At 45.8% G+C, this 22204-nt stretch overlaps 5 protein-coding genes across 5 annotated transcripts; 2 read left to right on the top strand and 3 right to left on the bottom strand.

Moving 5' to 3' along the window:
* The first annotated feature begins 2286 nt into the window (after positions 1-2286).
* On the top strand, positions 2287-4685 carry F4813DRAFT_149672 (cysteine proteinase). Its single transcript, XM_049238942.1, has 4 exons — positions 2287-2782; positions 2952-3038; positions 3105-3168; positions 3425-4685. The coding sequence occupies exons 1-4, from the start codon at positions 2384-2386 to the stop codon at positions 4588-4590; spliced, it is 1716 nt and encodes a 571-aa protein (XP_049097909.1). The 5' UTR covers positions 2287-2383; the 3' UTR covers positions 4591-4685.
* A 1231-nt stretch (positions 4686-5916) lies between these two features.
* Positions 5917-7457, bottom strand: F4813DRAFT_149669 (uncharacterized protein). The gene has a single exon (XM_049238941.1). It carries the CDS (start codon positions 7047-7049, stop codon positions 6111-6113), a length of 939 nt encoding a protein of 312 aa, XP_049097908.1. The 5' UTR covers positions 7050-7457; the 3' UTR covers positions 5917-6110.
* Positions 7458-10019: 2562 nt separating this feature from the next.
* On the bottom strand, positions 10020-11365 carry F4813DRAFT_365848 (uncharacterized protein). The gene has a single exon (XM_049243962.1). It carries the CDS (start codon positions 11154-11156, stop codon positions 10869-10871), a length of 288 nt encoding a protein of 95 aa, XP_049097907.1. The 5' UTR covers positions 11157-11365; the 3' UTR covers positions 10020-10868.
* Positions 11366-13689: 2324 nt separating this feature from the next.
* Positions 13690-14491, top strand: F4813DRAFT_381783 (SUR7/PalI family-domain-containing protein; the record flags this gene model as incomplete). Its single annotated transcript, XM_049245717.1, has 2 exons — positions 13690-13702; positions 13758-14491. 2 exons carry the CDS (start codon positions 13690-13692, stop codon positions 14489-14491), a joined length of 747 nt encoding a protein of 248 aa, XP_049097906.1.
* A 1804-nt stretch (positions 14492-16295) lies between these two features.
* On the bottom strand, positions 16296-18579 carry F4813DRAFT_149516 (kinase-like protein). The gene is made up of 2 exons (XM_049238940.1): positions 16849-18579; positions 16296-16787 (listed from the first exon to the last, which is right to left on the bottom strand). The coding sequence occupies exons 1-2, from the start codon at positions 18388-18390 to the stop codon at positions 16386-16388; spliced, it is 1944 nt and encodes a 647-aa protein (XP_049097905.1). The 5' UTR covers positions 18391-18579; the 3' UTR covers positions 16296-16385.
* Between the last annotated feature and the right edge of the window lie 3625 nt (positions 18580-22204).

Here is a 22204-nt window from a genome sequence, read left to right as displayed (position 1 = left end):
GCTTGCTTGTTTTGCTTTGCATCTGCTTTGCGTTTTCCGGGCCGGCTGGCAATTCTGTAACGCTTCAGCCGCTGGAGAGATTTCCTTTTTGGCGCCGGAGAATCCTGATTCCTGGGCTGACCGGGAAAGCTAGTCTAATATTGTCCATGCTGTCTGGCCGGTTTTCATCGTCAAAAATTAATCAAATGACCCCAACTGAAAGACCAGCGACGAATGAGGATTAGAAGATGCACTAGGTACTCAGCTCCCATGCCCCGATACCGTGTGAAGTTGACGATATCGCGCAACGATCGTGCTTCGCGATCCTCCGGTACCCACGAGAGAAGGTACGTAGCGGTCTTGGCCGTCGGTATACCTTACCCACCAGAGCATGGTGCTGCATCCATCGTAAGCACCAGTCTGGGGTAAGGAAAGATCTGGGTAAAAGTTCTCGGGTCTGATAGCGTGAAGGATTCCACTTCAACATACGGTTATACCAGGTAAATAAACTGCAGTACAGCTGCAGTACCTAGAAGTGATATGTCAAAAATTGTAGGCTGATGGATAGGTAGGCTGATGGACCATATAGACGAACGACTATCAGGTTAGCCAATAATTAGTCCAAGTTTTTCACGCCTTGGTTATTAATCCATCTTCCATCTTAGGGAAATATAGAACCATTACACATGATGACCAGCCACCAACCAGCCAGATAAGCCACAAATGCAACATAGAACTTTTGGCCGAGAAGTTCTGACTGGTTCATGTATAGTGCATTATCTATGCATCTGTGTAAGTAAATTGACTGTAGGTATTTAACATGAATTATAAGGCTATAAGGTGTGGTTTGTGCATAGACAAACACGGGAGGGTGCTTTCTTCTAGCATTAGAAGGCAGAAGTTAGCGATATACACCGTAGACATTATTAGGTACCGCTGTGCTACTCGGTACCTAACCGTTTTACCTATGTGTTGATCTCTTGTGATCGCTAACCGACGTCAAGCCCAACTAGCTCGAAGCATAGACGCACAGACCTTGCGCAAGCTGCTTAGGTACCTAAGTACCTAAATTACCTCTATGGTATGTACCTACCTACCTAAGGTAATACCTACCTAGGTAGAGTATCCTAATTTATAGGGGATTTTTTCTACATAGGGTAACACTCTCAGGGGTCTGCCGTACTCCTGCACGTATAAGTCGTGGACTTTGTTTTCTTACATACTTACATATTGCAGATAGATTGGATAGGTCATCGATTACATATATTAGACATATATTATACATAGGTAGAAGCTTCGTAGGGAGTTTCTAGGGAACTTAGGTACGTACAGAGTAAAAGTGTACATACAAAAGATAATGTACAATCCTTCTAAAGTCTTTACACGTAGACATAGATGTAGGTGTATCGGGAGTGGGGTACGGCCCAGGTGCACTTTAGTATATTTTTGAGAGGTAAACGGGAAGTTCCCGTTGAAACATTGAACCTTAAATGTATCTTCATACCTGCATTCCATTTACATATCCAAGTATATATGTATATATGGGTGAACGTACCTAGTTGAGGTAATGTTATACCAGCATTGAATGTAATAACTCAAGTTACAAAATTCACCTAAAACTATTTCGGACATCGGCTAGAAAAGCGATAGAATCGCCCAGATTCTACAAGGGGTAAATACCTAGGTAGATATCTTTATTTCTTACATACCTAGGTTACACATATAACGAAGTACCTAATGTATATGTATATACGAATGGTAAATAGGTAGACATATACCTATATATACATTGCGCAACTACCTAACGTAAATTGTACCTAAAGGTTCTAAATGTATACATACACCCTACTTGTATACAAGCAAGTATATAGCTTGTAGCTTCCCTACGCCTAGGGTACCTCTCACTTACCACATAAGCAACCCCATGTTGCAGGGGGGTCGGTACCACTACCGCTGGATGTGTAACCCCGACTTTGATGGACTTGATTGATCGCTTCTCGGTGCTCATCTTCCTTTTAGACAAAAACCCGCCCGTTACCAACTCTCTGGATCCCCTCTCGTCTTCTCTTACTTCCTTCTTTTTCCTCCTTCTCCCTCTTCCTCTTCATCTTCCTCCTATCTCTTGCTCTCTCTTTCCTGCCTCCTTCTTTTTTATCACTCGTTTCTCTTTTATCTGTCGCTGCTGGTTACAGCCCGAAGAGAAGCCCTAATAATTCCTTGCACGAGAGCAGCCAGGCGGATCCAGACGGAACTAAGATTAATCTATGAGCTCTGAGCTACTTGCAGCTAGGACGCCCACCCCGAACTTCAAAGACCATCCACCCGGTTACGTACTTGGAGCTTTCATGACCCGAAGCTCCCAAGCTTGGGGTCAAGCTCTGGCTCGTCAAGCCCAGGCACAGGCATGTTCCAGCCTCAACCCACACCATATTCCTCGTACGCTTCCTATGGAATCCACATAGCCAACGCAGAAGTTCCCGAATACGCCTTCCAGCCCACTCCGTTGGGACAATTCGGGGCGGCGCAAGCTGGCGGTGCTGGCGCAGTTGCAGGTGGTAGACCAGCAGCCGTCGACTTCTTCGCCTCTCCCATCTATCACAATCATAACCATAATCCTCTAATACCGCCTCACGCAAGTAATTCAGGCCATATTCCTTACAGCACCAACAATACCAATACAAACAACCCGGCGATACCCCACAATCGTCATCAAAATCATCGCAACATCAAGATGGAACCACCACATCCAACCGACCTTGCTCAGCAAGAAACTGCAGCTCGCGAATTCGAGCCTCAGCTAGTGGTAAGTACAGTTTTTATTGCGATACTCTTCTGTTTTCGTCCATCTACCCTATCTACACGTAAATAGCTATATATTTAGCTCATATCGCCATCATACCTCTCGCTTTGCACATTGCCCCTCCTCGTCTCCATCGGAAGCATCAAAACGCTCACATTTCAACGGCATACAGAGTCCTTTAGTCGGCGAGAGACGACCAAGCACGATAATCACGGAGGAGTATGCGAAAGCAGATCCTATATATGTCGCCAAAACTATGGTTAGTCAAACCCGAGCTCCAGCAGCACAATCGGACACTTTCAATTGACTCGTTGTGACATCGTAGGCATTACCCCAGACCTACTCCCACTATCGCCCTGTCCAAGGTGACGGTAATTGTGGTTGGCGAGGTGAGTTCTGACATATTTCCTACTTAATATATCTCGAGGACCCTCCTGCGTCACGTACGCATACCCCGCAGTTCATGCGTAGGTAGCCAAGTCAATTTAGGATCTGGGTCCTATCTAGAATATTCTTCGATCGATCGATGATCTGCTTCTGTGAAGATAAGGCAACTTAGTGGGGACAATATTCAGCTTTTTCATCACCTCACCTAGTTTTCAGACCTATAGTATCCTAAGTTGACTCTTTGTTATATTGTTGTAGCGATCGCCTTCGGTTATTTCGAGACGTTGGTACATTGCGGCGATATAAATCAAGCTCAAGGCGAGTTGGCTCGGTTAACAAGCTTGAACAAATTCATCGAGACCGTTGGGGGACATAGTGTCTGGCTGTTCGAGGATATGGTTGCCGTAACATTTGACTTATTCAATGAGATCATCGGAGCGATGTCTAATGGCCAGGATGCTATGCTAGCCGTGATGGATACGTTCAACAATCCTGAGAAGTCGCAATCCATCGTCTACCATCAGCGCTTGCTCGCATCGTCATGGTTGAAGGGTCGTTATGCCCATTACGAGCCCTGGATAACGGGTGGCGCCGAGAGCTACGTTCAAGATACCATCCTACCTATTGACCGGGAGATCGACCACGTAGGTGTTGTGCTACTTCACGACGTGCTACTCAAACCAGCGAATATCGTGCTCGAAATTGTCTACTTAGACCGGAGCAACGGCATGGAAGCCAATATTCATCGGATGCCCGAAGAAGCTAACGGTCAGGACCAGACTGCATTAGGGCCAATAATTTACCTGTTGTACCGTCCAGGTCATTACGATATTTTATATCGCGACTCTATTGTCCAGCCTTCACCCATGCCGCCCGCACTAACTACACTGTCGATCAATCGGGCAACGCCCTTCACGCATCAAGAGATTGAAAGCACCGACATGCCACTTCAAGACTTCCCGGTTGACATGAGTACATTAGCTATGATACCCGGTTTTGGTGTTGCCGACATATCCCCCTTGGGGTCTCCGGCCGCACCGTCTCCTATGTCAGATCCTTATGCCCCTTCTCCGCAATCGCCATGGATGCCGCAGCCGTTTCCAGATGGCCTAGCTACCGGGCCTCCACCTCCACAACCGAGTCCCCCGCAGCAACAGCCAGCAACCCCCATGACGTTGCACCCTCTGCGCTTCAGCAAATACAACTTCCCTGACCTAGTTGAAACCAACACGTTTCACGAACCAGCTTTCACGACAAATACCTTTAAAAACAGCCACTTCAATGTGGCTCATTACAATAATATGAATTTCCAGCCTGAGATGTACAGGCCAGAGGCAGACGAAGAGATATCACATGGAAAAGGCAGCGGTCGGAAACGGAGTAGCGAGCATTGCGCGGTCATCAAAAAAGAGAACAGGGGTTAGAGGTTTTTTTCCCCCGGTCCCATGAGCATTCTTCCGTTTGGGAGGCGGTGACACTTCCCGTCTATTACACCCACGGCGTTACTTGGTAATGAAAGACTGCGAGGTACGCGGCCGTTTTGCCGGCCGGTACCATTTATATCACCGACACGAAATAATGAGACGGAGTATCCGGTATCCCTAATACAAGAATTAAGGCCTACGAGTTTGGTATGTAATATGGACCAGAGGGCAAACAGGATAAAATTCCACGTATATCCGCAGCCCCTCGAAATAATCGGCAAAGCCGAACGCAGATGAGTTAATAAAGTTCGAGCAGAAACTAATATGATATTTTAATCCGACGTCTATGATGTGATTTGTGATATTCGTAATGGTGTTTCGCAGTATATCAGTATATAAATGCCTCGTAGATGCAGTCCAATAGCCGTATCGAAGTAGCTGCTGTACCTTGCATCCTAGGACGGAAGCACGAGCCAACGAAGAGCAAGGATTCATTGGTCTTGACCAGCTAGACCCGGCCGCGCACCAAACAATGAACACCTTCGCATCCTCGATCCTAGTAACTCGCTCACTCTTCACTCCCTACATGCCTGACTAAGGCAGCCAATTCTTGGTACAGCAAAGCAAGACCACGACGGTAAGCCACGTCGCCCTCTGATTAGAAGACTGCACTTTGCCGCTCGCTACCCAGCTAAATATATATGCGTACATGCTTTTCTCTTCCCTGTGTGAAAAGGCTGTCCGTCCTGTCCGCTTTCCTGCACAGTACACACCATACCATACATTAGGTATTATCCTAGTTATCCTGTCCCAGCTCGAAACCCTTAGGTATATACTTATCCTTCAATCTTAACTTGGCGCCGACATCGGCCGCGGACCGCTGCATGAGATCCCAGCATCCCTGATGATAGTGTCCGCAGCGCGTGTTCACTGATTGATTCGTTCGTATATACGACTCCTCCGAGACAGGCAGACAAGACAGATGGGTGGATAGATAGGAGCGGACCGTCCGCCGACCGAGCGCTTCTAGCGGATATCCGGTTGCTGGTGCTGGTTAAGTTGGGGGCTTGGTGGTGGGGAAGGTCGCGTATACGTAGGCCTGGCTGCTGGCTGCTAGCTTTTCGGGGCTAGGAGGTTATGAGCAATCGCGATGCATAAATATGTATATGTGTGTGTATGTATGTATGTACGTGTGTATACCCGTACTCCAGTGCGTGTGTAGATCGATCGGGAGGGGCGTGGCCCTGGCGTGGAGACTTTGGGGCTGGGCTGGGCTGGGCTGGCAGAGGCGTGGCCAGCCCTGCTTCGTGGAAGAGTTGTTCCATTGTTCGTGGTATCTGTTCGTACAGATCAAACCCCCACGATGACCCTCAGTACTTCGTTGTCTGGCTCAGTACGCGAACACGTGATTCGTTTGCGTAAGGCTTCGAAGAGAATACGCAAGATGGGCATCGTAGACGTGACGTATATACCATATAGGCAGATAATAAGGGACTCAAGGCGACAACGTGTAGTACGAATCATGATTGCATCACTTGGCCCTCGATAAACCCAGCATCCGTGCCTGGCCCCACCGGTTCGAATTGCAATTCCTTCCCCCACGTCTCCCAGTCCTCTTCCTCCACAGCGGCACCAGGTAGCTCCAGCCTCTCAGCGAACTCAGCAGCCCATGCTGCCGTGATATCCTCAGGCGCAATCTCGTGAGTTGGCAGCAAGTCTAATTGCGCGGCGATACTCGTGACTCCCCTATCCCCTAATCCACACGCTACGATTCGCGCCCACGGGTTCGTCGCCTCGGTCCCGGTAACCGAGACACCGACGTTGACCGCCACGCCGAGACCGGTCACATGCCGCCGAAGGTGAACACCTAGCGCCGAAATCTTTTCCTCGTCTCTCGAAAAGTCATCATCCTTGCGCACCCATACCCCCGGGTTCGAGGTCGTGAACCCGGTAACACCGTACACACGGCGCAGCGTCGCGATAGTAGTCTTTTCTAGCAGACAAGTGTAGTCTCGCACGGAGAAGTGCGCATGCTGCGGGGACCGAAGGTCTATGACGGGCCAGAGCACGGCTTGTCCCGGACCGTGGTACGTAGTCAGCCCGCCACGGGGCGCGTGTAAGACCTCAGGCGCGAAGACGGCAGTAGTGATGGACTTGTGGTCGTCGCGGGGGGGCAATGATACGGAGAGAGGGGCGCGCAGGCGCGCGAGCTCGGAGGCGGATAGCGGCTCGGTCTGCCGCCTGCCGAGAGTGTATGTGGGCGCCGGGGTAAAGGAGATGAGGGTGGGAAACGGAGGCGGGGCATCATCAGGTCGTCGCCGTGGGTCATCTCGCAGGGCCTTCCAGGCCAGTAGTTCTTTCTGCAACCTCGACTGGATGCGGGTCGCCAGGGCATAGGTCGGGTACCTGGGCGGCGTGGTCCGGGGCCACGAGGGAATAGCGATGTGGCGGAGCGGCATTGGATGTCACGCTCTAGGAGGGGGGAAGAAGAAGGGAAAGGGGGAGATAAGAGAAAGGGATATCTTTTAACCTAGGGCTTGCTTTCTCCGGCAAGGTGCAAAAACCACCTACACTTGACGATACCTAGATTATTAATAACAGAAAGCGGAGCAATGCCCAGGCCGGAAATAGTGTATGTATTGGAAGAGAGAGAATGAATTGAGGTTGTTCCCATGTAAATCTTACTGTGTTAGGTAAGGCATACGTACCCGGCTCAACTAAACTTAACCCTGTTCCTAGCGCCGTGCAGGCTTAGCAGGCTGTTTACCTAGGTAGGCTGCTAGGCTACATATGTAGGTAGGTACCTAATGTACCTTAGGGAAAGAGCAGGAAAGTTCAAGGTGAAGATAGCTTAAGCTCAGACCACCTTTTGTCGGTGACGAGAGAGCTACGATGGATCCATGGCACGGGACGATCTAGCAGGGGGTTTCTTAAAGCCTTGATCCCTGTTTCCTATCGTTTTGTGAGCTGTCATTTCTTGGCGATTTAAAAGCATTGTGCTAACCTACTAGTGTAAACTTGTTTTGTTAGTGTACTTACTGTCTTTTGTCATCCTGGATTAGTTTATGTACCTACCTCATAACATACCGTAGGTAGGTATCTAGGCACATGTACGTAATTACGTAGGTAGTTAGGTACTTTTCTTACAATTCTTCGGTCTCGCGCTCGAATTTATTTATTGCTGACAACGTCTCGAACTCGACTCGTTCATCAAAGCCTAATCCAATCCAGTCTAGTTCCAGTCTAGTCCACCATGAAATACCACCAACTACGCCACTTTCAAACAGCTTCTATTCTTATGATTCTCTTTTGATACATGGTAGAAATCACGTCTCTCCTTTACTGATACTTGAGAGATACATGTAAGCACTTGCGCGTTGCAACATTGTGTTGCCTCGCTCACCGCATAATAGATCGTGCACATGATCATCGATGGCTACCTCCTTTTCTCTGCTCACATCAGCCGCAAGATACATATCTGTTATATCCAAATTACCCTAAAGTCTAGCCTCCCAGGGGGGTATACGTTCCCGCTGGTGCCCGGTACTTCAGTGGTACAAACCTGTCAAGAGCCGAACGTTATGGCACTTCATTGCCAAATACGGAATTCGCTTATTGGGCGCCTCGGGTTGATTGGTAGCTGAGTGTGAAAGATCTGCTCCGGGGCGGGACAGGGAGTGTGTTTAATTCACTGTCGGTCCATCACTTCGTATCGCAAGTATCGTATGTATCGTATGTATCGTACTTATCTCCTATGTATATGCGCAGCAGACTAGTAATCTCGTGCGGCTCCGTTCGGACCAGACACTACCGAACCATGGATGAGGGAGAAGAGGAGCCGAGACTACGTGTAATGGTGTATACCTGTCCAACTACATATTTGTCCAACAATGGCATATGTACACTAAGTGAGCAGGCCCAACATCAAGTTTATGCATTCTAACATTGAACGGCCGGGATGAGGAAGGGGTGTACGCCCTATGCCCACCCACGCGACGGCCCGGCGTAGGCTCTCTTTACAAATCAATCCCATGTAAGGCGGAAAAGATCTTCAGCCAAGATTGCCGTCCATCCTCGGCCCCTAGTTGGGCATTTCAACTCCAGCACTACGGAGAGGACTCCGTATCCATCGTATCCAACGCCTACCCAAAGGATCTCGAGAAAACAAGGAAACGTACCTTGCCAATCCCGCCTTCAGGGCTGATTACCCTGACGCCTCCATGTTGATATTTGTTGGAGTGCTTTAGCTGTGCTCGAAAAACGCTCTCTCAATGCACATCCCGTCGATCCTCTGCCTTCCTGTCAAATGTTACATGGACACGAAAGTTTGTGCCTGAAAAAAAGAGCAAGTAGAACAATTGCAATAATATGCGGTCATAGCATAGTCAGCTGGTTTCTGATATGGAGCATCGTTTTATGTCAGCTTCTCCAAGGAGCTTTTCGGCGAATTTGACCTATTACCATGTCACAAGACCTCGGCACAAGCACGGCAGTCCTTTGCCACCTTATACCCGGACTGAATAGGACAACAACTGGCTAATTTCTACACTCCAACAAATGCCGAGAATCATCAATTGCAGAATGTAGTCACAATGTTTCATCCATCTCCAAAGGGCTTGATAATGTTTGGTGATAGTTTTAAGACCTCTTTTCTAGTTAGTTTGAAATGACGCCACCTATCAGCTAGACTCTCTTTCGATGTCATCTAAACCTCCAATTACGAACTTTTATTTTCAATTATACAAACAAGACAGCAATGATATCTTAAACAGTGCTTAGAAGTGGCCTGGTTTCCGGCTAACTCTCGCTTGGTTCTTAAATATAACTTACTTTTCTCATACCTCAGCGAGCGTTTATATACCAGGCATCGAATTGCACAGATTAAGAAGCATGGGCCTAGCTTATAGCATACTAATGATTATTTTAATCCGTGTCTCATCTCAGAATAAGGGGGAGTGATGTCCAAGTCCTGCTATGTCGCGACTATCCTGAGACTTATCAAGTACTGGCACCATAGCGACTAGTGGGATTCTCGATGAGACGTCTAGAACAAAGAATACTCTTAGTATTACATAGCTGGTTCCCTATTTTGGATATAAAGTTTTCAAGGGGGTAACAGAGTTGTTTCCGTGTCTTCGATATTCGTTTCGTAATCGCCACGTCCAGTCTAGATTAATTTATATATTGGAGACAGACACGCCTAGGTACAACGGTAATTGACTATATGACCATATTGCGATACACTGAAATAGACATCTACTGCTGGAGGTGCTAGGTACGATAGTTATGCATGAGGTGTTGCCCGTTCTAAAAAAGACCAGAAGATATAGCGGCTGGTATATCATCCTTGCAGAAGTGCTTATATTATTTTTAGTACCATCTGTACCTGCGATTTCATCCGCATAGCAAATTAGCCCATCTAACTACCAAGGCGTAAATTGAGTAGTATATCATCATGTAGCGTAGAAATAATACGATACCGTGTATCCTTCTTATGACGCATAAGCATATCGCTACCTCGTCCTTATCATATTCCAGAATATTTTGCCCCTTATAACATAATATCCAGCCAGATATTTCAGTCACTAACTCGATCAGCAAGGCGTGGTTTTCTTGACGAGACATAGAATTCGTTAGAATCTATAAAATTAAACACAAAGTAGATACATAAATAACAGTAAGATATACATAGATAGACCATTGTCCAAGCTAGTTACCCTTAAATCAACGTTCGAAGGACAAGATATTTCCTTTTGCCTATACAGCCACTTCCCAAGTTCTTTAAACTCTTATTTAAGATTTGTTGGTTTATGGGTTGTATGAGTTTTTTTTATAGCAATAGTACCAGTGGTAGGAGTAGGAGTAGTAGTGCTAGCTGTGGCGGTTGTTTGGTGTAGTGGTGGTGTAGAATTATTCTTGGCCAAACGTAAATATCCCATGATATAATGTGATTCGTCTCGCACTTCTTATCCAGACCGTATCCTCCATAATGGTTGTTATTACCCCCCGGCGCCCCTGCGCGCGCGTCAACATAAGGCATAAGGTGGTTTTCATCCAAATATAGCCTTGAGCGAAGCTTTCATAAGGGATCTCGTGGCCTCTGTCGTAGTTTTCCATCGAGCCATTAAACAGTGATGGGTGTTTCCTTCATCTATCTCTCTTCATATTTTCGATCCAATAGGGCAGGCGATGACAATGGTATCTGACGAAAAGTATATCAACTGTACCCCGCGTAACAGCTAGCAGCCGAGTAGTGATACAATAGAGCATGGAGCTCGTCAGACAATATACATATACCACTCAAACCTGTTGACAGGCGCTATCTCAACCGACATTAGAGATTCGTCGTAATTATCAGAACCATCAAAGCTCAGCTCATCATCGGAAAGATAGCCTGATCTTCGCAGCGTTGATCCTTGGATCAGAAAAGTATGTTCATCCGATTCGTCGGGTTGTTGTGCTTGGGCGTAGCATTTTTGTACATAAAGAATAAACATGCCAGAGGCGACCCCAACGACCACCCAAGCTAGAAGCAATAGATAGAAAATAAAAAGTGGAATAGACATGTTTACTTCTTCAGTGGCATGTAGTATCGTCTCTCCAACATGCTCAGGGGGGGAGTGCTAAGAAATGGTCGATTCGACTCCAGAAATAAATGATTACAGCGCATGGCCTCCTTGACACGGGCACTCTACAGTTTACCTTGAAGATAAATTTCTATAATCTATCCCTAGGGTTTCGCGGCGCAATATTTGATTATCTTGGTTTACGGTTTGTGATTCTTCAAAGCTCCCAAAGTCTAATTGTAGCGAGCCCAAATTATTTATAAACGGATAGACTTTAAACCCCATCTATTCCATTAGTTGTCTATAGAGACGATTGTATGTGAAAGAATATTCCTGGAACAATTCTATTATTATATTTGGATACGATAGAACATAAGAGTATAAAGAAGGAAACTCCATAGACACCAATCAGGTACCTAAGAAGCCATTGTGCTAACATGAGATATGGATAAAGGAGGCTAGTGTAGCGAAATCAAAGCCAGTCTTGGTTTGCAATCTTACGACGTATCTATAGATGTCGCACGCCCCGGGCTGGCGTAAAATTTAGTTCCTGTGCTCATCTCAATAGCCTTAAGATAAGTTACATACCAATTTTTTAAAACAGCCTAAGTAATGTGGTGAGTTGATCGGCTAATCTTTATTCTGAGTCTGTTACGACTGCCTTTTATAGCGTTAAATGCGTACAAAACTACAAATAATAAGTATTAACAAGGGTCAGAAAGAGCGCGCTTAACATATCTTAGAATTTATTTGGCTTACACATATAGCCTCGAATGAGAAGGAAAGGAATGGAAAGCTCGCAAGACTCGGAAATATTATATCTTATCAATCCCATCAAAATATTTAGTTAAATAGGTATTTATAAACAACCATCTAGGTTAAGTAGTTATACGAACTTCTCAGTTTCGAAAACCCTCATTATCAACAATGATGTTATGGTTCGTACGGGGTAGGTATTGGTGGCCGTGATATACAAGTTGTGGCTGGGACTCAAGCCTTATCATAGTGATAAAGTCATCATAGCATACTAATATCACCTCTATCTCAGGTGCTAATAATATCTCGTAGGGATAATAATAGTACCTAGGTAGTAATTGATTAGATGTAACAGTAAATTCGAATCTACCTACCCCTAAAAAGGTATATGAATGGGCCCAATCATCTAGCCTTTCAATATAAATTCCGACTCTAAAGAAAATGGACATTCCACGTATAGAGGACCCATGAGAATATATTAAGCGTCGTCAGCAAAGAGGCATTAATATAAAGCAAAAGACCACTTCAAGTCGCGGAGAGCGTAGATAATTAACTGACGGACTTCGGCATTAACCCCTGTTTTGGAGCCTTCACTCATGTCTTAACCAATAGAAGCTCGATGCGTAGTTGTAGGTACTTACATAAGCACCACAGTGATTTCAATGTTGTCAAGAAAAAAAAAATACAAAGTAGGATACCGGTGTTCTAGACTCGGATGTCGGATACCTCGGAGGACACGCCGCAAGCGTAGCACCACGTTGCCGTTGTCGCTATCTCTAAGCCTCACGAGAATGACGACGACTTGGCATCATGGTGATTATCAGGGCTATGCTATCACGATGATCCAACTTCGTCTGTTTTTGGTTTCTTTGAATGGGCTGTATAGATGACGTATGAGTAGAGCGGGTTTTTGTTTAGCCAGGCCTGACCTGTAATATGTAATACATACCTTAATAAAGGAAGTGCGTGCTAATTTCAACGAAATGGGCAATCATAAGGTCGAAGGATCTTGCCGGGAGGAGAGACTTGGATGTAGCTTCTTTGGTACTATTATCAGGCTATTCGGCAGAGCTAGACTAATTTAGGTAAGGAGCTCTTCCAATAGCTTCGTCAGTGTCGTCATATTACCCCACTAGGAGTTGGCTCGTGCCCGCCCTTTGACGAACCTCTAACGACTTTTCTTTCGATGATCAACACACTCTCAATCGGAAGAGACCTTCAACCATTTTATTATTATTATTGTTTTCGTTTCCGCCTCCGTCTCCATCCCCTTTCTCGTTCGTGGTAACAACCTTGCGAAAATCGTACTCGATCTTACGATTATATTACTCGTATACCTTTAATACTAATCCCTATCTGGGTTGTACAATTCGATACCTATCCCCTTAAACCATCTGCCCGACCGCCTTTGATCTCAAACCCTCTTCCGGATTCGTATCTAAGACAACCTAATCTAAGAAATTGTGTCTTGGCTCTATTTTCTCCTGGAAACGAAACAGTGTTTTAACAAGTGTTAAAAAAAATCAGGTACGTGCTGCACACAGTTTTAGTTTTACCTACCCCTTACCCTGCCAGCTGTCCTGCTTTAGGTACCTGTTTGCTCGTCTCCGCCAAACGTAAATTTCAATGTTATTATTAAAAAAAAAAAAAATTTTTTAAAGTTCGCAACCTGAAATCTAACATTTTCAACCCTCAGCTCCTTTTCAATCATCTTTCTCGATATCACAAGTAACCTCTATACACTTCAATCAGCTCTGGCCGGTCAATAGCGTTCAAGATGGCGCGTTCAAGTAAGTCTCACCGCAATCACTTTCTAGCTTTGCAACACCGCTAATAGCTCCCCAGACGCATATCTCGCGCCTCTCTCCCTCATCTTCCTCGCCGGCTCCCTAGTGATGTTGTTCTTCGTGATCCTATCAGCCGTCGCTGATACATCGCCCCTAAAACAAACCTACTTCCTGTCAGCCCAGACCGGCGGCATAACAGGCGCCCGCTCCGTCACCCAGTGGACCTACTTCTATATCTGCGGTGAAGGCAACACCGACTGTAGCGGCGCATGGCCTGCCCCTCCCCTGGGTTGGGCCTGGTCTGCAAACCCGACTAATGCGCCATCTTCTCTGATCGGTACCCATGGTGGCGATACTACGAGCTCCTATTATTTCTACATGTGGCGGTTCGGCTGGGTCTTCTTCTTAATCGCGCTCGTGTTCTCCGTACTTGCCTTCTTTGCAGGCTTCGTGGCATGCTGTGGACGCTTAGGCTCGGCCATCGCGGGACTAGGAGCTCTTGTCGCCTTGTTCTTCCACACCATCGCCGTGTCGCTGATGACAGCTGTCTTCGTTAAGATGCGTAATGCGTTCATTGCGAGCGGCCGTGATGCTAGCCTCGGTCGATGGGCCTTCGGCTTCAGCTGGGGTAGCTGGGCCGCCTTACTGATCGCCACCGTACTCTTCTGTCTGGGTATCCGCGGTAGCAACGGTGAGGGTCACACCGGTCGTAGGTGGGGTCGTCAGAGGAGTGTGCGGAGCCACCGAAGCTACGACATGAATGGCCGACGCGTTAAGGAGGAGTACGCCTAAGAGTTTCAGGGGTTATAGCAAAATACGTATGAAAAATGAATTACATCAAGAAACATACGTGCGAAAAGGGGGAAAGAAAAACAAGAAAAACAAATTGCGCTAGATGAAGTAGTATGAATGGATGGTTGGAGATTTTGACAGCACGCATACCACTTCACGCTTCAAGTTTTACGCGTTTTACACGAAGCTTGGCATAATGGATAATGACGATAATGACCGACCCAAAGTTACATACGAGGTACCGTGAGCAAGGATACGGAGGACTATCAAGGAACAAACCAGCAGACAGAGACATGGATGGATGGATAGATGAATAGTGGAGAATGTAATAATTGAGATACCACAACCATAAGTTGCGCCTATGCTCTATGTATGCTACAGGTACTTATGTGCTTACTCGGTCGTTATGGTAAATGAATTGATTGAGACTATCTAGCCAGTTTGCAGGCTTAAGTTATATCGTGAGGAAATACTTGTGATGTTATTGTGAAGAGGATGACTGCAGGTGATTGAGAGATGATCGTGTTTCATATAGCTAGAGCTTACTGGTACTTGAACGCCGTGTCTACAGTATCACAGATACCTTCCAATTGAACAGTATGTCAACAATCGGACCTCAAATTTCCCTAGAAGAGCGAACTAGAATTGTTGTACGAAGGGTATATACTTGAGAACCTAAGAGAACTACGAACTACGCCGCTATCAAGCCAATGACTACCTCCTACATACCCGTATTTAGTAGATTGATCGAGGGATAAGAACCCCCCCCCTTTATTCATCTCTATGAATACTGGGATTTCTCTCAGTATTTCGCCGGTATTAATACTAATGTAAAACAAATTAAACCAGCCCATACTCTTAAGAAGTAGATGTACCATACGCTCTACTCAGCCTACAATTACTCCTATACATGTTTATATCATATCACATCACACCTCTGACGCATGTTTCCAACCTCATGTCCTAACAGCAGCATCGTATGTATTCGCTTCTCCAGTCACATTACCATTTCAATTCATCTATAGTATAATCCACTCAACTAAACTCGTGTTCTTGACCTCAAAGTAAGTCTTATTTATCTGCCCCCGGATTACACCTCGGTAGGCAATACTTCCCCTATCGAACAACCTTCATTTCAATCTGCTCTGTCCTGCCTTGCCTCGACCGTCCAAGCATCCCTTCCTCAGCGGCTATTCTTTCCGTATATTTGCCTCTTCCAGTCCCTATAACTCCGCCCGGAATGCGAATTCCCATCTTATCTCTGCAAAAATTATCCACCGCGATGAACAAGAAGTCGAGGAGTAAGGGGAGGAAAAAGCATCTCTCGCAAGACAGAAACAAATGATTGCTTGAAATATCCCGCTCTCTTTATTTCTTTCCCTTCGCGTGATGCCAATATTAAGATCAGAAGAATTTAAAGAAATAGTAACAAAAAGTGTACAATGTGTTGCATAGAACGAAGAGCCAGCCCTCTCTGAATCTCTCGATTTTCCTCGGCCGCTTTTATAATATCACACGGATCCCTCGCGTATGCGTCGCGTCATTCATTCCAAGTTGCCCGGATTTAAATAACAGCCTATCCTTTCCATATCCCGAATACGTATACAGGGGCTCCTCGCTTCGTCCAAAATGCCGTTTCGATGATCGAAAACCCCTAAGAGACCCTTTTGCGGAAGGAGAACAAGACGCGAGATGATAAAATGTTGAGACAGCATTTCCGCCCCTGACTGTGCTATGTGTGTTGAACCAAGTTTGTACGCCGAATAATGCTATGTTCTCGAAGTAATCATGAGGGAAGATCGCGGAGGGCCTGCTCCACCATATCGCGAGAAAATTCTACCCTTCGCTGTTTGTGATCTAATGGGAATTGCCTTCGCGAAGTACCATGCCATTTCTATTTCCCAATTTGTGGACTGGTTAACGGGCTCACGGCATCAAGAGGGGCGTGGTGGAGCGCTGGTTGCCCTTCTGCCTCGCCATACTGTCCACTTTCCTTCTTTTCCAATACTCCATTAACCCATGCGGCGACTTCCGCGTCATCGGTGCTTGAATGGCTGAGGTCCAATTTCTCAGCCGCGCCGGCAACCGCTTCGGCGCTAACATCATTCTCTTCTACCTCCTCATCTTCTTCTGCGATGGTCTCCGGCTTCGTCAAGTCTTCAATCCACTCGGAAGCTAGTAGTGCCTGATATGTCGGCCTAAGCTTAGGCACCTTGTTGAGACAGCCGTGAACGAATATTCGCGCAGCTTCAGAATATCGATCCGGTAAATCGGGAGGATCTCCTTCGACGATTGCCTACGGAACAACGTTAGGGGTTATCTAAATTTTGCAGACTCGAGCTTGATTATTTACTTACACTGAGCTGGCTGAATATTGTTGAGGATACTTCTGGAGGATAGGGGTATTTCCCCATACCACATTCGATGATTGTCAGGCCTAAACTCCATATATCGCTTTGTACGCTATATGTGCCATCTCCCGCACCGGCATGCATAAATGCTCCGCCAGAGATTCGCTCGGGTGCCATGTAACTTTGACATCCGATGTTGGTTTTGGCGATGCTTGCCACCAGATTACCACTTACACCAAAATCGCAGATTTTTACTTGCCCTCGGGTGTTTATGAGGATATTCGTGGGCTTGACGTCGCGGTGGATGATGTTGTGCTTATCCTTCAGCTCCTTGAGGCCCATTACAGTGCAGTACGTAATTTTACGAAGCACATTTTCCGGAATTCCTCCCGAGTAGAGTTTGTCGATAGAACCTCCATCCATATATTCGAGACACATATACACTGCGCTTTCTTGGAAGAAAGCTCCGAAAAATTCGATAATGTATGGGGATGCGCATTCGTGCAAGATTACCAATTCCTTCAATATGGTTGTCAACTTTGCCTCGTCCAATTCTAGGCGAATCTCCTTCATAGCCATGACCATACCGGTAGTAGACCCAACTTTAGTCTCGGCGTCTACCTTGTCTTGCGTGCCCGTAGGAACACCTGGCAAGGAAGCAGTTTTGAATCCAGAGAGGCCAGGACCGAAGCGCGGAACCCTCGGTTTCGTATGCCTCACCTTGTAAACTGTGCCATAATTACCTTTCCCTAGCTCATCGAGCTTCTCTACTTCGTCGAGCGATATTCTAAACACGGATCCGTCCGAGAAGTTGACTCCCTTGTTAGTAATAATCGCTTTACCCTTAAATGTTAGGTATCCTTTTTCAGAGTCGATATACTCCTCGAATTGCTTCATTTGTGACATGTGGGCATTCCCGTTTTGAATGGGCATCGTTTGGGGGCCGGTATTGACACCGCCGGATACGGGTGAAGCAGGCGGAGCTCCGCCCATATCCCCAAGCTTAAAACCAAACCGCCTCTTGCCTGCTAAACCACCACCTGCCGAGGGTACCGAAGGGGCTGATTTTGGAAACGAGGGCGCGCCGGGTCTCTGTAAACTTCCAGACATTTGAAGGCGCCCAGGTAGGCCGGCTATTGTTGGACCGCCTGGGGAAGGCCCGCTAGGTGGTGTGGCCTGCTGCGAATTTAGAGGAGAACTACCCTGGCGCGACAGGTGGAAAGCTCGCATTTTTGCGTTAAGGTCTTCAGGTAGGCGTCCACTCGACATATGCGTAGCAGCACCGGGGCGCCTTGCATTGGACAAAACGCCTAGGTGAGTAGAGGAAGCAGACATTGGATGGGCCGGGTTTTGGGGATCGGAAACGGAGCGCAACGACGGCATTCTCTTAGGTACCTCGGGGTTAATTTCGTTGGGAGTCTCGAGAGGTGTACTTGCTTCTGAAGAGTTAATAGAGCTAGGTGAACCGGGGCTGCCCATGCCATCCCTATCGATCAGCTCATCAGGCGTCGCGGGCACCGAATCCGGATCGTCGTGTACGTCGGCCATGATAAAGAGAGGTCTTAGGGTAAAGGAAACAAGATATCTAGTAGTGCGCCTATACTATCATCACCGAGTAGTAACTCTTGATAATGTTTTATTTATTGTTGGTACTAAAGTAGAAGTCGGTATGGTGGGATTAGTTTGCTGGTTGGCGGGGAATAGCGCAAATCGGCGTTTAATAAAAAAATAATAATAAAAAGATGACGATGGGGCAGCTCGGCGACCGAAAACGTAGGTCAGGTTGGGCGTCTAAAAGATCGAGGAAAAAATTTCTACATAAATGGCAAAGGCGCAACACCGATTCGTCGGCACAAGGGTCTTGAGTCGTTCTATAATATAGTTATTTTTCATTAGCGGTCTGTAGTCTTGTCCACGGAATCGGAGCCCATGCCGAGCTCTTCGGGTAGACATGGTAAGTAAGGTAAGGCAATGAAGGTGGGAGGGTAGTGAGTAATTGGGTTCCATATCGGACAGCCACTCTTCGTCTGACAACCCGAAGCAAAGCAGAATCATTAGGGCTGCACGAACCTAGTCAAATCCGAGACACTAGCTTAAGCTGCCCAATTGTGAGGTTCATGAGCTGTTAAACTCTTGGTTGTATGTAGCAGCGGCTAATCTTTCCGTATGAGTACCCTAAGGGTCTTGGGGGAAAGAAAAGAGTAAGAGTAAATATGAGAGTGAGAGTGAGAGTGAGAGTGATAGAGAGAGAGAGAGGGTGTAGATAGTATGGAGTGGTGATAACTACTAGCATGCAAGAGATAGTAGTGAGAAGGATGTATATAAGAGATGTATGTGTATGTGTGTGTATGTGGGATAATTAGTTTTTTTGCTAAGAACGAACGTACGAAATATGAAGCGGCCGAGGCTTGTTGACAAAGAGGTTTGTGGGATTGTGGGATTGTGGAACCTTTTAGACGTGTCTTCTCTTCCTTGGACCCTCAAAACCAAGACCTTGGATACGATGGGGTTTGGGGATTTGGTAATCGACCTTGTTCCTTGTTAGATGCTTTAAATTTTTGTTCGTCTTTTTTTAGGTTTTTTAGGGTTTTTAGGTTTTTTAGGTTTTTTTTAGTTGGATAGTTGGATAGTTGGATAGTTGGAGAGGGATGATTTAATGAATGATGGAGACAGTAGTAATGGCCTATAGATTTTTAGTGGTTAGCTTGTGAAGGTTGCAAAATGTTGCCCCGCGTTTCTAGTTTCAGAAATGCTGGTTAACCTGCTATAGACTTTCACGTGGCCATAGCTTACAGCTTCTTTAACTGATTTATCCAATTAAACAACTCCGATAGGATTAAATAATAAGTACGAAACAATGATAAAAGATGATGGCCTATGTATTCTAGCCGCAAATCATCAGAGATGGAATTCTCATGAACTCGATCCATTTACTTCCTTTCCCCTTTAACCTACATCCTAAATATTAATTATTATTAATATAACCGCCGTCATTAATTTAAACGACAACGTACACCCGCATGCTATGAGATTATGGCATGATGCTTAAACGATGCTAGCGACAAGAAGGAAAGAAGAAATCGTTGACGTCATATATACGGGGCGGACTGAAGAAGCGCGAGGCTCAAATAAGATAAACTACGGGTTGGACTGCGGTTGGAAAATATCAAAGCATGATTTGGGTGGGGGGAGCATTATAATTATCACGAGCCAATTTGGAGATGCAATCAGGTTACCAGGGAATGATTTGAGTATGCCGCAATACATCACGACCAACTTGTAAACCAATACTAACGCCGATAAAACCCGGTGATCTTTTCCTTTATAATAACTGGTCACCCCGCAAACGATGCTGTTAAAATAGTAATGCAACGTACGTAGATCTCGAATTCCAACGCGATGTACCTAAGCCATTCTGACTAGTGAGGCGCACATTATTGATTGAGCAACGACTGCGGCTTACAATATGTATTAAGGTAGGGGTTATAGAGATAGTCATTAGAAGCTTCTGGCCAAGGAAATCTTAACTGTATATAAGGGACTAATGTACGTTAATACTATGGATAACATCTTAGAAGTACCTAGGTACCTAGGTAGTTAATGGAATTCATAAACTCACCTGATGTTAAAACATTCAATACCTTATGTACATGTAGGTATGTAATCTCCTCAAGCCACATACACTACCTACCTAATACAGGACATACTTAAGTACCTATCTACCTAGGTATTACATACTCCCGTATGCCATTACATAGGTACATGTACTTGCGTAAGGCAGTAAATAGAAACTGATAAGAACGAATCACGTCATCGCCACACTCGTCATCACTTCAACCCAATCACCCAATCACCGCCCCAAATACAACACTGTTTACCTATAGGCAGATATGGCTGATATACCTACGCAAGCAAGCAGGAATTCCGGATCGGAGATGTGGCCATAAGACCGGCATTTCAAGATCTCGGTCCATGATTTACAATGCGGCAACATTTGCGTCGCTCATTGTGCGGTTGATGTGTTGGCTTTACTGGCCTTGCTGCCCGTGGCTATATTCGGGTACTATTCAGCCAGCCTCTCCGACGCTTACAGTCTAAAAAGACGTCATCGTAGTCCAACGACCATATCGTACCATTTGAAACATGTTGCAGGTAGGTAATAAATATTGTTAAGCATTTTAGCTTAACTAAATAAAATAACTTAGTAAGTACATTCCAAGATGGTTAAAATATAAGATCATGCTCTGGGAGGGAAAATGAATTAACCTAGACAACCTCCAATTGTATAAGTTCTGCATGCGCCTCTATCGGTGACTTCATGAATCCTTTGTCACTTCCAGTACCTACTAGAAGACAACTGTTGGGAGCGATTAACAGACGGATGGTTGCATTCCTTCAAGCTAAACACGGCCTGAATAAGCCACCGGCCAAGCACATAGACTCTGGGCGCAATATATATCCAGTAAGCATTCTTGGCTTAGGTACCTAGAGTCGTCATTATTGCGCACTGGCGTATTGGGGCAAAATCATAGGTAAAGCAATACCGTAGACTCCAAAGCTACCTACCTAGAACACTGATAAGTAATAGGCACCGGTAATGGCTTTTAGCTGGCAGACTGGGCATTTGTGATAGTTACGCGCTAATCCCATCATTATAACACGATACATGTATATATCACTGGTAACAAAACAACAGAGAAGTTCTTTATTTCTTTCTCATTGATATGATTAGGTAGATATCCCCGACAACGGTATTAATAAGATATTAATATACACGCATATCAATATGATAGTATGTGCATACATAACCGAAATAAAGAGCGTCATAACATACGGTTATAGTTGCTTCATAATCTGTAAGTGAGGTCTCCAATCTGCCTCCTTGCGGTAAGACCGTTTTATTCTCTATAATACTACTCAAGCCATTTAATCCCCACACCCGCAAGGACAAGACCTTGAGGGGCTGTTTTAGCGTTTTGTAAAGGCCAATCAATTAGCGTAGTTAAAAGGTCCTTCCAAATTTGTTTCACACAGTGGACCTGCAGGTTGCACCCGGCCATGCACCGGGCAGCTTCCACGCCCAGCCTTGAAAAGGTACATGTATCACATACATACATACCTCATGTACTTACCTGCCTACCAGGTACACACGCTAATCAATGTTAAGGTATGCGCTTCAATGTTTCACCGGTAATTTTATTGGGACTTATCTCGTTCGAGATCTCGGCGCAGGCTAAGATCAGCAGGTACTTTAACAGTATCCTTCACCTTTTCCTTTTTCATTTTCTTGTTTCTAATCCACTCAATTCTTCTAGGCACTGCTGCCATTAAAGAAAAAGCAGCTTCTCTCAAGTTGCCTTTT

The sequence above is a fragment of the Daldinia decipiens genome (assembly GCF_022478715.1).
Source record: "Daldinia decipiens strain CBS 113046 unplaced genomic scaffold F4813scaffold_26, whole genome shotgun sequence".
In the NCBI taxonomy this organism is placed as follows: domain Eukaryota; kingdom Fungi; phylum Ascomycota; class Sordariomycetes; order Xylariales; family Hypoxylaceae; genus Daldinia; species Daldinia decipiens.
Note: the sequence above shows the minus strand (reverse complement) of the source record. Positions and strands in the feature narration are given on the sequence as shown.